At 44.6% G+C, this 14,644-nt stretch overlaps 1 protein-coding gene across 2 annotated transcripts in view; it reads left to right on the forward strand.

Annotated features, from left to right (window-relative positions):
• The window catches only part of otofa (otoferlin a), a 113,624-nt gene that overhangs the window by 81,769 nt on the left and 17,211 nt on the right, over window positions 1-14,644 (forward strand). For both annotated transcript variants that reach the window (XM_083789651.1, XM_083789652.1), the window contains exons 20-35: window positions 32-122; window positions 584-700; window positions 1,178-1,330; window positions 2,299-2,491; window positions 3,445-3,569; window positions 3,730-3,864; window positions 5,765-5,926; window positions 7,659-7,730; window positions 8,499-8,621; window positions 9,123-9,284; window positions 10,105-10,267; window positions 11,291-11,475; window positions 11,751-11,780; window positions 11,882-12,016; window positions 13,022-13,112; window positions 14,331-14,488. In XM_083789651.1, the coding sequence (XP_083645777.1) occupies window positions 32-122; window positions 584-700; window positions 1,178-1,330; window positions 2,299-2,491; window positions 3,445-3,569; window positions 3,730-3,864; window positions 5,765-5,926; window positions 7,659-7,730; window positions 8,499-8,621; window positions 9,123-9,284; window positions 10,105-10,267; window positions 11,291-11,475; window positions 11,751-11,780; window positions 11,882-12,016; window positions 13,022-13,112; window positions 14,331-14,488 (2,095 nt within the window). The remainder of the gene's footprint in view (window positions 1-31; window positions 123-583; window positions 701-1,177; window positions 1,331-2,298; window positions 2,492-3,444; window positions 3,570-3,729; window positions 3,865-5,764; window positions 5,927-7,658; window positions 7,731-8,498; window positions 8,622-9,122; window positions 9,285-10,104; window positions 10,268-11,290; window positions 11,476-11,750; window positions 11,781-11,881; window positions 12,017-13,021; window positions 13,113-14,330; window positions 14,489-14,644) is intronic.

A 14,644-nucleotide genomic window follows, 5' to 3' on the forward strand; every position in this document is an offset into this window, starting at 1 on the left:
TACTTTGTCTCCTCTCCTCTGTCACATGCAGTCGCTTTCTGACGTTGGCCAACAAGGATGGTAACCACGCAGGCAAGACCAAACTGGACAGAGAAAGGCTCAAGTCCTGCATGAGAGAGATGGTATGAAGAGAGAGAGAGAGAGAGAAAGAGAGAGAGAGAGAGAGAGAGAGAGAGAGAAAAATGAGGATGGCAGGGAATGAGCTGAGTCAGTGTGTTTGTGGATGGAACACTGAAGTAAGCTCAACACACTGAATATTATTACAGCTTCGTTCCTAATAATGAGGTTGCAAGATTGGACAGGAGAATCAATTTATTGCCAACGATTTTACATGATTTAAAAGTCCTCCTCCTGAATTGATGGAGTTAAAGTCGAAGTAGGGCAAATCCATTCGCTCTCTGTGTGTGTGTGTGTGTGTGTGTGTGTGTGTGTGTGTGTGTGTGTGTGTGTGTGTGTGTGTGTGTGTGTGTGTGTGTGTGTGTGTGTGTGTGCGCGCACACGTGCGTTCTTGAGTTCATGCACTCAAGTCTAATCGCATGAGATAACGGCTGATCCAGGTGCCCTTATTCCTGTCTCCTTATAGGACAACATGGGCCAGCAGGCCAAGCAGCTTCGCACTCAGGTGAAGAAGAACACCATCAAAGACAAGCTGAAGCTGGTGCAGAACTTCCTGCAGCGGCTCCGGTTCCTCGCCGACGAGGTACAGATTAACTGCATGTTATGTCTTTCTTCTTTAGATCTCTGCTTCCATAAGTGAAGTCGCACAGAATCTGTTACAGTTTACTTTTCAGTACGTGGAAAACATAAATCTATTATTAATGGATGCAATGTAGTTATTATTTAGTCAAAAATCTTGTTAGAACTTTTGATTGGCTAAATATTTATAAAACTGAAAAAAAGGATTCATACATTTATCTGAGCAATTGGGCCAGATGTTCTTCCTGCTGTTCTGTCCAGTGGTGCCTGAGATTTAGCTGCTGGGCCTGGCAGGGATAACTACTGTACAATAATCATAGCAGCAGAATTGATAAGGTGGCGAGAGCTTCAGGCGTGTCCGGGTTGAGACACTTTCTGGACAGGATGAGATGTGGGTGGGTGAGGAGTACACACAAAGTTGTAATGTATAACTTCAACAATTGAGATTATAACTGTACTCTCGTCCATTCCATGTGCGCAGCCCCAGCACAGCATCCCAGACGTCTTCATCTGGATGATGAGCAACAACAAGCGTATTGCCTACGCCCGCATCCCCTCCAAAGACATCCTGTACTCCATTGTGGACGAGGAGATGGGGAAGGACTGTGGCAAAGTCAATGCAGTTTTCCTCAGGGTAAGGCTGTGTAAAGCCCTTAAACCCCTACATCCTTCATTGACCTGGGTCCCCCAGGGGTCTGTAATAGGGTCCCCACATTTTAACTCTACACCAGTGGTTCTCAAACTTTGTATTTATTTCAAGGACGCCATAACTCTAAGAGTGTATAACTGAAACCCATTTCAAGATGACAATCTGGTAAGAGATTGTCATCTCTTACAGATTTGAGACACTAGGTTTCATGTGGTTAATCTCACCGTCCCTCAACATCTGTTACTGGTTGATATCAATACCTACAGTAGCTTCAGCCAAGTGGCAACACTTTCCACACTGTGATGAACAATAGTTCAGGGTGTGCTGATAACTGGGTGGATAGACCTGCTGCACTCCCAACCCGGAGTTCCCTGTCTTTCTCTACTCTCTCTACAGTAAATAAAGCAAAATACACTGCCTCAAGATGATCACATTTGTTTTAATAAATACAAATTTTTCATTTTAATTTAGCATAATAATCATCCGATCCCACTATGCAGAATTCTTTATTGAGCCAATACAGTTCAGATTAGGTTACAGTAGGTCTACTTTATTATCCAGGTACAGTAGGGTCTTTGGACTTTACTGTGTAATCCTTGAATCGCTGATTATAATGTTGTATTATGATTGCTTTTCTAAATAAATCAAATCAAATCAAATCAAATAGGGGGTTTATAGTATTTTGTACATTCACATTAAAAGCTGCTCACGTAGATGAAACACCTATTGGAATTCATATTCCAAGCAATAAATGTATGGCCAAGCTCAAAGAAGCTAATACTATATTCATAAAAGTTCTTACGACTGCCAGTAACTTAAGCTTAAGCCATGTCTGGCTTCACTTTCATACCAGTAATCCTTTTTTATACGAGCAGGTCATCACTTTTTCCTAAAAAAAAAAAAAAAAACTTTTAATATTGCACTCATTGTTATTGTAATGGTTACATCCCCAGCTGCCAGGAAAGAAAGGGTTTGGACCTGCGGGCTGGACGGTACAGGCTAAGCTGGAGCTCTACCTCTGGCTGGGCTTGAACAAGCAGAGGAAGGACTTCCTCGGTGGACTGCCCAACGGCTTTGAGGAGATCAAAGCTGGCAGAAGTGGACCAGGCCTGCAGTCTGTTCCTCCTATCAGCCTCGTCTATAACAGTAGGTTCACTGGAGAAACATTGTCCCTGCCCAGGCTGGGTGGATGAAGGACTGGAGGAGACTGTGTGGACTGTTGGTCCATTGGTCTCCGTCCGTCCGTGTCCCATCTGTCTTTCTGTCTGTGAGCAGCTAATCTCCGTCTTTGGCACCGTTGCTTGGAAACGATTGGCACACACACTTCCAGTATAGGACATGGGAGAACCTCTGCCTTGACATTTTCAAATAGGCCTCATGGTGGCGCTATATCAAGACACTTCATGTTTTTGAACCGCAGGTCGTGCAATCAAAATCCCCACATGGGCCACACCCATTTCCGCCTGACTGTTTTCATCTAAACATACTTTTTGATACCACTCCTACCTAAATGTTGCCCAAAATTGGCAAATGGATTACAAATGGATGAATTTAACTTAGTGCTGTGGCAGAGAGAAAGAATGTAATATCTGCACACTGTTCTTGCTGCTCCCAAAGTGAATTTTACTCGAACAACATTTCGACCTTTGTGGTCTTTCTTAGGTGTATACATTTAATTAATTTAATAAATCAAATTCACTTTGCGAGCAGAAAGAACGGTGTACCATTATTCCATTCTTTCTCGGTCTGTACTATCTATATATTTTTGTTATCCTGCTCCCGTTGAAATTCACTTTTGGCTGTGCATGCACTATCTGGGACTGCACCGGTGCGGTGACTACTGTTATTATACAATAGGGCGCTTGGATAAAGAAATTATTCATAGGATTCTCTGCCTTTTCGTTCCCCCTCTGGTTCAATAAAGTGGCTTAGATGGATTGTTTACTTCAGTTTTACTTAATGTAGTGTATTTTATTGTGTGTGTTGTTTAGAAAGGAATTTGTTTTGCTGTGATTTAAGTTTGTGTGTGTGTGTGTGTGTGTGTGTGTGTGTGTGTGCGTGTGTGCGTGTGTGCGTGTGCGCGTGCGTGCATGCTACAGTGAAGCAGGTATTCCAGCTGAGGGCACACATGTACCAGGCCCGCAGTCTGTTTGCTGCTGACAGCAGTGGACTTTCGGACCCCTTCGCCAGGGTCTTCTTCTCCACACACAGCCAGGTCACTGAGGTACGGACACATGTGTTTGTATACAACGTCATGTGCATGTGTGCGTGTGTGTGTGTGTGTGTTTAAGTCCATGCTTGTGAGAAAGAGGAGTAGTGAAGTGTATTGTCCACGAGCGTTTAAAATAATAATTGCATGACGTTTTTGTGTTGCTGTACCACAGGTGCTGAGTGAGACTCTGTGTCCTACATGGGACCAGCTGCTAGTGTTTGATGATGTGGAACTCTATGGCGAGGCCAGCGAGCTGAGAGATGATCCTCCAATCATCGTAGTGGAGCTCTATGACCAGGACACTGTGGTACGCTTCTGTTCTGGATGGATGGATGGATGGATGGATGGATGGATGGATGGATGGATGGATGGAACAAAGTAAGAGAGATGGATAACACGTGGGTGTGTAGATGGATGCTTAGTTTTTAGACTTTCTGCTAGTTATTCTCCTGATAAAGGTGTTTTTATTTGTTCTGTTTGTGTAAAGCGACTTTACTTTACAAATTATTATTATGGAAGAATGGATGGATAGAAGGATGCAAGGAGGGATGGATGGATGGATGGATGACAGGTTGGTGCGTAGATGGATGCATGGATAGAAGGGTAGATGCCTCTTTGCGTCTATAGATGGATGGATGATAGACATGATGCTTGTATTCATTACTATTGTTGAAAATTAATGAAGATAATGTTTATCTTTTAGTTTGCGTTTGAAAACTAAGGGTGTTTGTTCTTGCTTGTCGTGTGCATGTCTGCCCTCACCCCTTCCATCCACCCTTGACCCCTGGCCCTGCTCTCTTGGCCAAGTAGAGTGTGAAAGTCCAGTAGTGTAGAAGTTCTCAAGGATTAAAGTTCTCTGTTTTCGGTTATTAGTTATTTTACGATTAAAGAATATTTGAAGCGGTCAAACGATCAATAGAATTGATTAAGCGGGGGCACGGTGGCACAGTTGGTAGTGCTGTCGCCTCACAGCTAGAAGGTCCTGGGTTCGATTCCCGCTCGGGACGCTGTGGGCGCTGGCGGCGTGTTTCCTCCTCCACGTCATCAGTGCCCATACCCGAAGGCGGGGTTGGCGAAAGGGCCTTTCTGTGTGGAGTTTGCATGTTCTCCCCGTGTCCCCTAGGGTAGGTACCCTCACAAAAAACATGCAGTAATCCTGGTCACTAAACTGCCTCCCCCTGGCCAGCCAGGGCGCCTGATGGAGGGGAAAGGAACTGGTTGGAATAACGTGTTCCTTCCACGCGCTACGTCCAACTAGGGAAACTCCCCCCTGTCAGGTGTAAAGGAGCAACTTGGACACTCAGGCATGAAGGAAGCATGAGTTCAAGTCCGTTGCTCTCCCCATGTCCCTCATATATGGGGACTAGGTTGGTGGAGGGTGTGTAGAGCCCAGGATCACATTAGATGATTGACACAGGGGTGAAAATGGGTTACAAAATTGTGGGATAAAAAATAAATAAAAAGTGTTTGAATTGGTCAGACTCGCAATAGATTACATGTTGACCTAATGGTCTCGGATATTTCATAAAAGTCAAAGGTTAAAGCCTCAATCTGTGATTTCTTCAACTGGTTTAGGCTGTAGAACAGTAGGAATATTGTGCTTATTGTTACTTTAGAATAGATAACAGAGGTCTATTGTGGTGGGGTCATTTCACGCTGGCCTAACAAACATTTTCAGTCGTTGGATTGTATTTTTTAGCCCTGTTGCATGTTCCTTTAAAAAAATTATTTTAGCATTAGTGGTAGTACTCCCTCATAACAGTACTACTATGTACTACTATGTCTGAGTTGTACTGTAAATACAACCGTCTGGAGTTGTATCAATGGTTGGCTGGCTCTTAGTAAATCCACATTGCTTGTGAGTTATTTAATTTGTACTTTATTTAGTTGAGCCTCATCTTACATAATACAATTAAATTAATCTACCATGAAGTATGTTTTGTTAGCCACCACTTGACTGAGTCCTCAGTGACTAGTGATGACTGGCGAGGCTTGTTTTGCCAGTTATTTGGAGCTTGTTGAAAGCCAGCGTCACTGCATCAGACTTGGACTTACACTGACATCTAGTGGCTGCCGCTTGAAACAGCACTTTCCCAAACCCTTGTCTAACTCCCTTCCCTTGTCCCCCCCCGTCTGGTCCCATCCCCCGCCCCCCCCCCCCGTCCCCCCGGCTGGTTGGTGTCTGTCATGATGTGTGCGGCGCTCAGGGCAAGGCAGAGTTCATAGGCCGGGCGTTTGCCAAGCCCGTCACTAAGATGTGCGACGAGCGCTATTGCTCTCCGAGGTTCCCCCCGCAGCTGGAGTACTACCAGATCTACAGAGGGAACTCCACGGCAGGAGACCTACTGGCTGCCTTCGAGCTTCTGCAGGTAACATGGATGCATGCACCCATTCACACATGGCATGCATGCACAGTCACACAAGCACAGTCACACGCACACACACACACACACAGCACGCACACACAGCACGCACGCACACACGCACACACACGCAAACACCACACATGCACGCACGCACACGCACACACACACACACACACACACACACACACACACACACACACACATATAAATGCACACAATTCACATCGCACACACCAATGTATTATTCTACACATGTGCCATAGCGCTCTGCTGGCAGGAGACTGGAGCAACTGGAGCCCAATTCCAGCTGAAAGCAACCCACCACTTCTACAGTACACCTGTAATAATAATAATAATAATAATAATAATGAATTTTATTTATATTGCACTTTTCATTCACAAGGAATCTCAGAGTGCTACAAGGTTAAAAACATATGGTCTATCATAAAAGGTTAAAAACAGGGTTAACAAAAACAGTGCAAAGCAACAGTTCAGCACAAAAAGGCCTTCCGAAACAGGAAGGTTTTCAGGCCTGTTTTAAAACATTCCACAGTCTGCGGGGTCCATGGGGAGGCTATTCCATAGACGTGGTGCTGCTGAGCAAAAGGCCCGGTCCCCTATGGTGCGCAGTTTGGTGTCAGGAACATGGAGTAGTAGTTTGTTTGCAGATCTGAGGGTGCGGGTGGAGGATGTTTTTGGAGGGGTGATTAATTAGTTCCTGTAGGTAAGGAGGGGCGTGTCCGTTTATGCAGTTGAATGTTATCAGCAGAACCTTGTAGTCGATCCTGGCTGTAACGGGGAGCCAGTGCAGTGTGAAGAGGATGGGTGTGATATGGTCATGTTTGCGGACTCTCATTAGGACCCTGGCAGCGCTGTTCTGTATGTACTGCAGCTTTTGTAGATGTTTGCCAGGAATCCCAATGAAGAGGGCGTTGCAGTAGTCCAGTCTAGAGGAGATAAAGCTGTGCACTGGTGTGGTTGCTATAGTTGCTATAGTGACCCATCTAACCTCTACAATAGTGCTATAGTAAACACACACACACACACACACACGCACACACGCACGCACACACACACACACACACACACACACACACACTGTTACACGTTGTGTAAACGACAGAACCATTCAACTAAAGTGTCAAATAAAGAACCCAAATGAAAAAGCTACAAAGTAAATTGAAGCATAAGGGTGGTGATAGAGGAAAGGTCACTGAAATGGTTAGCTGTCTCTGGGGGGCTTGAATGTGCTCGGCGCCTTACATGGCAACCCATTCCATACGGTAGTGTGAATGTGCTCAGCACCTTACCTGGCAACCCATTCCATACAGTAGTGTTCAAGCTATATCTTGTTTGGGCCCAAAAAGTGTTGAACAGACGGACCATCCTGACAAGACCACAAGAGGGGGTCTTTCTCTCTCATGCCTCTCTCTGCCTTTGTTCGTTTGTTGTGTGCTCACCTTCTCATGTACTATCCTTCATTTTCCCCTCCCCCAACTCTTTTTAACCCCCCCCCCCCCCACACACACACACACACACACACACACACACATCCACCTCGTGCCCTCATGTGAGACACCATCAACCCCCCCCCCTGCCTCCTTCCACTGTGTCCATCCTCCTACCCTTCACACACACTCTCTCTGTCCTCCTCACCTCTTCATCCCTGTCTGTCTCTTCCATCCATCATCCCATTCCTCTGTCTCCTTCCTCCTCCTCCTCCTCCTCTCTACAGATGCCTTTTGATGAGGAGGAGATGAGGCGGGCTCTGATCGATGTCCATAACTTTGCTGTTCCTCAGATCAAGGTGCTCTTTTTACTCTCTGTCCACCCCCCCCCCCCCCCCCCCCGCTGCTCTCTAAGCCAGTCACACATCGCAGACTCTTGGCTCTTTTCCAACTACGGAGAAGTAATGGAGAACCATCCATAACCCCCCCCCCCCCCCCCTTCATTTGTTTTAGTCACAGCCACGGCTGAAGGGGCAGAAAATAGTCGTACATTGTAAAACACAAACAGCCGTAAAAAGGTAACTTGAGCAGAGACCAAATTAAGTTCTGAATAACCTTATCGACCTTGTCTGAAACCGAGTCCAGAACCTGTGAAATACATTACACAGCATGGAATGGCACGGCTCGCTTAGTTCTCCTTGTAGTGGAGAAGATCCATCTGTCTGTGGTGTGGTCTTTTATCTCTGTCACCTGGACGGGAGGATGTTATTTGACAAGCGTGAACCGAGTCATTTATCTTTCACTTCCTCAGTACATTTCCCTTCTTATCTGTTTTCCAGCTAGAGTAAAAGTCTCTTTTTTTGAGCAGGGGTTCCCAGAGAAATCTGACGTCTTCCCAGGATGCAAACTTACAAAAAATACCCAATGAATTAACCACTTATAATAGTCAATTCACAATTTACAATTTAGGCATTTAGCAGACGCTCTTAATCCAGAGCGACTATGGAAATGACACTTTGTTTCGTGTGATGCGCTGTGAGCTTGTAGATCTGCTATTTTCACTATTTTAGAGAGAGAGCGAGAGAGAGAGAGGGAACAACATTGCTGTGCTTTCCCTCTCTGAGCAGGTTGGTCAAGGAGGCAGGGCAGAGCTTCCTCCCCTAGGGGAAGGACCAACGGACTCAGAGCGTGGACCCATTCTCCCTGTGCCCCTGGGCATCCGGCCAGTCCTCAGTCGCTACCGCATAGAGGTGAGAAGAACCATATCATGATCTCATCTATATTATATTAGATATCATATCATCATCACTGTCGGGTAGCAACCTTGCATTTCCATATATCAAATGTTTTTGTGCGGTGCAGCCGCTCCAATGCACAGCTTTGTGCGCCTGTCTGTCTGTCTGTCTGTCTGTCCGTTTGAGCATGGAATGTCCGTGACGTCTTTTCCATAAATTAATGCAGTGACTACATACATTTTTGAGGGGTGCTAGCCCCTCCTATACACAGCTTTAATGTTTGTCTTTAGTTCAACGTTTGTTTAGTAAACGCATTGACAATGAAGGGTAAATGTACGTCATAATGTGTCGTTTAACGTCATATTGTCTCTTTATTGTTAATGGCGTTTGATGTTTGTTTTGGCACCGTTTGTTTCCATTACATCACCATTACATCATCTAATCAACATGAGTTAGACTTTAATATAGCTTTGAGCTCAGTTTGACCCTAATGCCGACATCTCCTCTGTGGTCCAGGTTCTGTTTTGGGGCCTGAGGGATCTGAAGAGGGTCAACTTGGCACAGGTGGACCGTCCTCGTGTGGACATAGAGTGTGCAGGCAGAGGGGTCCAATCTGCTCTCATCCAGAACTACAAGAAGAACCCCAACTTCAGCACCCTGGTCAAGTGGTTTGAGGTGGTAAGTGCAACCAATAGTTGTTTGGAACAACAAAGATATATATATATTGTTAAAAAAAATCTTAAAAATAGGTTTGACAAGAATTAAGGTGGTTGCACACTGGGCGTGTTTTTCGGAAAAACGATGGAGAAACGCAGCTAAAAATCCGAAAAACGTGCTCGGTGTGTGGGGACCTTTAAGGTAATCTTGACATCTTATTGCTTAACTAATTAGCGACACACAGAGCCCTGCTAACGCCCGTAATGGTACTTCAGAGCAGCCATGTGTGTTCTGCTCTCTAGTCCCCTTAATGAACATGCATTTATCAAAACACATTGGACACTCTAATTCCTAATTTGTGTTGTGTTCTGCTCGCTAATCCCCTTAATGAACATGCATTTATCTAGTAAATAGCCACAAAAACACCATTGGACACTCTAATTCCTATTTTGTGTGGCTTGTGACCATGGGCCTGGCCATGGGACTGGGAGTGCAGAGAGATCCTAAGACTTTTCATCAACAAAATTGAAAATACTGTAAAACTCTTAATTCTCTTAGGTCCCAGCTGCTCTTCGGGACCCGCCAAATCAATTGTCATTTTTTAAACTCTAAACAAAGCCTGCTATTGTCAGACAGAAACCTCTTCCCCTCTTAAATTAATATGCTACTTTGTCATACTGCAGTGTCACAAAAAAGTAGCAAAAGCAGCAGCTCTATCTCAAAACACATCACAGTGTTTGCGCTTTTAGATTAGCGCAATTAGAATCCTGAAAGTTAACAGTTTTGGACTTAATGAGGTCCTAAGCCAGAGCTATGCTCCACCTCTTCTCTCTGACCACAGGACCTCCCTGAGAACGAGCTCCTCCACCCTCCTCTGAACATCAGGGTGGTGGACTGCAGGGCGTTTGGTCGCTACACCCTTGTGGGCTCCCATGCTGTCACCAGCCTGAGACGTTTCATCTACACCACCCCAGACAAGACTTCCAACAACTGGGGCAATGCAGGTACTGTACATATACTGTACATATACTATACGGTACATTACTGATACTGAGCTGAGCTGAAGGGGGTTTAGGCTTTAATATTTGTAACAGTGTAACGATGTTAATGAATTTCAGCTATAAGTTCTTATGTCGGGAGCCAGAATTGATCGTTTCACAGTTTCTTCCTAGTATTCTTCCGGTATCTACTGTACCACGAGTTGTATGAATCAATTACAGGACAATTTGTTTATTCTTTATTATCCCATTCTGACCTGAGATCAGATTCATACGAGGTTTCCACTGGGACACACACTGGTCTGATTAACCCATTCTGACCTGAGATCAGATTCTAAAAATGTCAGTCGTTCTTCGATTTTTTCAAAAATAGCAGACCTACAAGCTCGTATCGCGCCACTCGGTGGCGCGATACGAGCTTGTAGATCTGCTATTTTTCAAATAGCTAAAGCATAACACGATGCCGACACCAAAATGGGTGCCCGGGCAGAATGGGTTATTATTCTAGGTTTCTTCTCATTCTAAATCAGCCTTGTACCAGACCTGAGTCTAATACCATTTGCTAAAAGAGAGAAAAAAAAAAAAGATCTTGAATCATGTTTTCCAAATGCTATTTTATCCAAGAACTGTCACTTTAGTGTGAATCTGTATTCCTCATGCCTGATTCATACCTAGCGACACATTCGCGTTGTGAATTTGTAGGGTGCGGTGACACCCGCGGTCGACTAAGCACAACTCAGGCTTTACTGACTTTTCTGATTTCTCTGCTTGCTTCCTGCACTTCCTCCACCTTTTCTGCACACCATCTCCCTCAACCCGTCCTTTATCCTGTATTCTCCATCAATCCTCCCGCTATATCCCTTCCTCTATTCCTCCCCCTTCATACTGTACCTATACCCACCTCTTACTGTTACCTTCTGGCACGTCCTTGGATGATGTCCTGTCTTCTCCTCCTGACGGCACTCCTCCTCGTCGATCCTTGTCAAACTTGACAACTCGCCCCGCTCCCCTTCCGTGGCCACTCTCCAGCTAAGCTAATGAATGGCTACATGGTGCTCACCAATGGTGGCTCCCAGTCGCGCTCCTCAAACAGCCTCTATTCCCGCACCCTGTCCCGCACCCTCTCTCGCCCCGCAGGTGACTTCACGGTCAACATGGAGAATGCGTCCGAGTCCTCGGTCCGAAAGATGGACACGGTGGTCAAGCTGGAAGCCGTAAGCCTGTGTTTGTGGATTTTATGTGCTTACATAGTAACATTTAACTTAAACGATTTTGGTGTGCGTGCACCTTGCTGTGTGTGTGTGTGTGTGTGTGTGTGTGTGCGTGTGCGTGTGTGTGCGCGCGCACGCACGGTATAGTGATGTTGTCAACGCTGACGAGGCTTTCCAACCTGTTTGACTTGTTGTCGTTGCATGTCATCCCTTATATGATTTGTTATTAATCTGTTCTGTTGTGTTTGCGCCCCATACCACGCCCTGTGCTACCATAGACATCTGATGCAGTAGTTAAGGTTGACATGGTAAGTAATTAACCTCATTATGCTGTATATCATAATAGAAACATTAAATGTTGGTGTCATACACCGGAGGAAAAAAAAAAATATATATACTCTGTTGGTAGAATGAAGAGAATGGGAAAGAGAGAAAGAAAAAGAAGAAAAAGAAGAAGGGAGAGGCGGAGGAAGAGGAGGAGTTGGATGAGAGCATGCTCGACTGGTGGTCCAAATACTTTGCCTCCATCGACACCCTCATGGAGGTGTGTGATTCTGTTCTATCTGTGATCTGTTCCGATCTGTTCTGTTTGTGTTTTAGTGAAATGTACAGCAGAACAGCAGAAACAATTTGTCGCTGTTGGGTGGAAACCTTGTCCAAAACGATTACTTTTCAGGAAATCGAAAAAAAAAAAAATACTTTGCTCCAATTGATCGTAGTCATTGTAGTTAATATTTAATCACAAGATCTTGTTAATACTTTTCATTGGTTAAATATTTATAAATACCCACGTCACACACGTAACCATTTTCACTTTCTCTTTCATCATGAACAAAATGTATCTCTTCATGTACCGTGCAAGCTGGCAGTGTGCGGGTAATTTTCTTATATTCAGTTGTTCAAATAAAAAAGCAAACATTGCCGATCTCAAGCTCACAACGTGTCACATAGCAATGCCTTGAGAGTTTGTAGATCAGTTATTTTTGCTACTTTTCCTACAAACCTATTGGTATCAAAATGTACTTAAAGTAAACACATTGTGAGCTTGTAGATCTGCTATTTTGTAATAATTAAACAAATCTACAAAGTAACTTAGTAACTAAGTTTTAAAATAAATGTACAATATTTGCCTCTGAGATGTAGTGGAGTAGATCGAAGTAAAAGTATTGGCAATTGGAAATACTACAGTAAAGTAAAAGTACCCCTAAATTGCACTTAAGTACAATACTTAAATAAATGTACTAATGTTACTTTCCACCACTGCCCTGTATGTTGTAATAAGTGAGAGTGTGGAAAAACCCTCCCTCCTTACACTTCACAACTGCACTGAAAACCCACCTGTTTAGAGTAGACTAGCCTTCCCAAGCTGACGTGTTTTTAACTCGTTTACTGGTTTTTCCTAATAAAGTTGTCCTTGTCTTATGTTCCGTCCCCTGGCCCCCCACACATGTAAAGCGTACCATGAAAGTACCATGAAACGCGCTATACAAGTCCCAGATATTATTCTGAAAGCAGAGCTGACTCACCTTTGTGTGCCGTGGGTTTCCAGATCTTGAAGGCTCAGGAGGCTGCCCAGGCCGAGGCAGAGGAGAGAGAAGACCTAGAGATAGCAGCAGAGGGAGCAGGTAGTTTTGTGCGCCGTGAGTGCTGTGATTTTTTTTTCCACCCTAAAACATGTACAGTACTTGTTAAAATTAGGAAAAATCTCCCAGGATGTTTTTACAGCATGGCTCCTCAGAGGCAAACTGTCTCGAAGAGTATCTATTTTTCTGTCTGTCTGTCTGTCAGTGTTCCAGGAGCTATTTTTGCAAACTGCTGGACTGTCGGACAGATCAGTGCTGATTTCACAATATATAACTTAAATGTTATAATGGACGTCAATGGGGCTCTGATCGGGATGAAACATTGACCATATATCATAATTAATAAGTCATTGTGTCATAGACGATGGACGATTCATATAATGGATCCTGAGATCGGCATAAATCTATTTTGGGTGTTGTTAACTTATCAGTGAGTATATTTCATCAGCTCACACGATAAAGTAGAATGGAATCTCAAATGGTATTATGATTGCATTGTCTAAAAAAGACAGATTGTATATTTTTCATTGCTTTACCTATTAACACCTGGAGTTATATATGGAATGAAGATGTTTAAACTTTAAAGTAACATTATTGGCCCTGTGAAAAGGTCCTTGCAGTGACATAGAGCAGCGTTCGAGCACCTGCACTATTATCACAGCTGCTGAAATCTTTCATTCTTGCGATGGTGTTATGTGATGTTTACCGCCGAGCATGCTTTCTCTCCACTGCTGGCCTGCTTTCTTTTTTATCATCCTACTACACACAGCATCCACGCTTACATTACATCACAGCCTTCACATCATTGCCATTCTAAGCGCTCCCTGCGGTTGGCACGCTCACCCAGCGCTGCACTACACATGAAAGTTGGCTGATGCAGTGTCACTCAATGACTCTTGGGCCTAACGCCTTTCTGTGATACGCGCATACACCCCATTTAAATCCTTTAGTGTTAAACAATTTGATGTCACGGTGTAACACGACTCTGACTCGGTTATTATAATAACGGTGACATCACGGTGTGAACGGTTTGGGTCTTTCCAGTCAATCAGTCTCCTAGCTATGTTTTCTATTTGACGAGAAGGTACAGTAATTAAGTGTTCTCAGCGAACACCAAAGAGGCAGACCTGTCAGCTTTCATGTTGAGTTGACTGACATGCAGAGTGCTGTGTCCTACCCTGTGTGCTGTGTCCCACCTCTCCATGACTCCTGGTTTCCATGGTGCCGCCGTCCGTCCGTCCATCCTTTCTTCCTTCCACTCGGCCTTTCGGGCAGATATCAAACTCGATGACTTCCCTGTGAAAGGCACAAAGAGCAAGGAGAAGACCAAAGACAGGAGAATGATGTTCAGGGACAAGAAGAGAGGCCACGGTCACACGAGCGGAGACACTGCCGAGAAACGGCCGGTGAAGCCAAAAGTGGACGAGCTACTGGTTAGTGTGTCATTCACAATTTCACACGCACGCATGCGCGTGCACACACACACACACACACACACACACACACACACACACACACACAGTCCGATTGTCAAGACTCAAAATGTGCACACACAGATACACAAATAGAGTACATACTTTAGTTAGTCT

Source organism: Protomyctophum parallelum (genome assembly GCF_964188405.1).
Source record: "Protomyctophum parallelum genome assembly, chromosome: 19".
NCBI classification, from domain to species: domain Eukaryota; kingdom Metazoa; phylum Chordata; class Actinopteri; order Myctophiformes; family Myctophidae; genus Protomyctophum; species Protomyctophum parallelum.